General features: G+C 39.8%; 1 protein-coding gene across 1 annotated transcript; it reads left to right on the top strand.

The window, feature by feature from the left end:
- Positions 1–6: 6 nt before the first annotated feature.
- On the top strand, positions 7–1,973 carry LOC116380622 (protocadherin gamma-A11-like; the record flags this gene model as incomplete). Its single annotated transcript, XM_031842520.1, has 1 exon — positions 7–1,973. A coding segment is annotated over exon 1 (906 nt), but the record flags the coding sequence as incomplete, so codon positions are not given.
- Positions 1,974–1,977: the final 4 nt, after the last annotated feature.

Raw genomic sequence — 1,977 nt, 5'->3', positions numbered from 1 at the left:
GTTTTCCCCGGACCGTTTCCTCCTGTAGATGGTGAACTGATCAGTATAAATGGAGGAGACACTTTTAACAGAACTCAGACTTTACCCAACAAAGACAAGGTAGGCCATATGTGCTGAATGCTTGTAGAACATAATAACCCTATCATACAAATATAATGTAATTTCATGGCTGCTTATGAGTCCAACGATTTACATTATTTTAATATGAAAAAATATGTGTACAACTTGAATCGTTAGATTTTACGTAAACAGCTCGCATGTTAAAGTTGGAATACCAAACTACCCTAATGATTTTATATAGAGCGCTTCGTGGTGCTGTTTGTCTGCAATTCAGCTGCAAAACCTGCTGCTGTTATGTCTTTTGAAAGAAGGCAATTAGTGATGTCATAGGTCTAAGCTGTTCTGTACCTGAATTGAATCAGCAGTCAACATGGCTAGTTCGCTACCTCGGGTGTATAGCTGGTATCATCCTGCCGTGATCTAACATCTGCAGCAGCTCCTGACATTGAATGCAGTCAGAAAAGGCGCTGTCCGTGGTTCTTGACTATGTGTTGACAATACCTGGTTTCTGTATTTCATTCTGCGGTGAATCAAACTCGTTTCTTTAATTCATGATTCATTCTTAAGATGGGACTGTTTGAGTATAGCGAGTACACTCTGAAATCAAAATCGAAGTCATTTTATTTCTGGATATATTGTACATTAAGCGATTGAAAAAAATCATCTTTAAAGTTTTCGCACTCTAGATATTGAAATACATGTTTAAACCAGACTTCATATAATTTATCACACTTGAAATTATATGCCTATGTAATACAATGGATTGTATTTGTATACATATAATTCACCACATGATGTCGCATGAGACCATGAATGAAAGTTTTTGTACTTCCAAAACTCCTCCCTGCATGGGAAAAAATGAAACCGCGTCATCGGCCATTAGTACACCCGTGGAAGGTGTCGTGGCGAGAAGGACAGGAGCTTCCCGCAACAATATTTCTCTGGACGGATGTATCTGTACCGAGGATAGATGATCGATTGGGTTCGGGTCTTTTGTTGCATCAACAATGTATTTTCGACGGAAAGAGGAATGCGGCTGGATTCACATTGTTGTGTTTCTTTGTCTTTGCAACTGGGCGGCTTCGCAGTTATCCTACTCGATTTCCGAGGAGGTGGACAAAGGCACCGTGGTGGGGAACCTTGCAAAGGATTTGAACATCAATTTACAGGAACTAGCGACCAGGGACTTACGTGTTGTTTCGAGTTACAGTAAGAAATATTTTGACGTGAATTTGCGGACCGGGAACATCTTTGTTGATGAACGGATAGACAGAGAGGAGCTTTGTCCGAGTGTGGTTAAATGTTCGATCAAAATACAAGCCGTTTTAAACAATCCGATGAGTGCGCACCGCATAGAGGTCAATGTTTTAGATAGAAACGATAATTCGCCGGCATTTATTGAAAAAGCGTGTTCTTTGAATATTTCAGAATCATCTTTAACTGGAGAACGATATCTTCTCCCAATAGCAGAAGACGCAGACATAGGCAGTAACTCAGTAAAGAGCTACAAGCTGAGCCAAAATGAATATTTCTCGCTTGATGTACAGAGCGGTGGAGATCACGGAGTGTCTGCTGAGTTAGTGCTGCAAAAAGCTTTAGATCGAGAGAAACAGTCGGTGATCACACTTCTGTTGACGGCTGTGGATGGAGGTAAACCTGCTAGATCGGGATCTTTACAAATACGTATTAATGTATTAGATGTAAATGATAATATTCCCATTTTTAGCAAATCGCTGTATAAAGTACGTGTACCTGAAAATACTGCTCATGGAACAGTGGTAATGAAGTTAAATGCAACAGATTTAGACGAGGGCATGAACAGTAAGATCCTGTATTCATTGATAAAACGAGGAAATACAGATCCGTCAAATATTTTTGATCTAAATTCAGAAACAGGAGAAATCACAGTGAAGGGCA

This window comes from Anarrhichthys ocellatus, unplaced genomic scaffold (assembly GCF_004355925.1).
Source record: "Anarrhichthys ocellatus isolate YVR2014 unplaced genomic scaffold, GSC_Weel_1.0 scaffold7989, whole genome shotgun sequence".
Lineage (NCBI taxonomy): Eukaryota > Metazoa > Chordata > Actinopteri > Perciformes > Anarhichadidae > Anarrhichthys > Anarrhichthys ocellatus.
The sequence above is the reverse complement of the archived record's forward strand: the minus strand, read 5'-3'. Positions and strand labels throughout refer to the sequence as shown.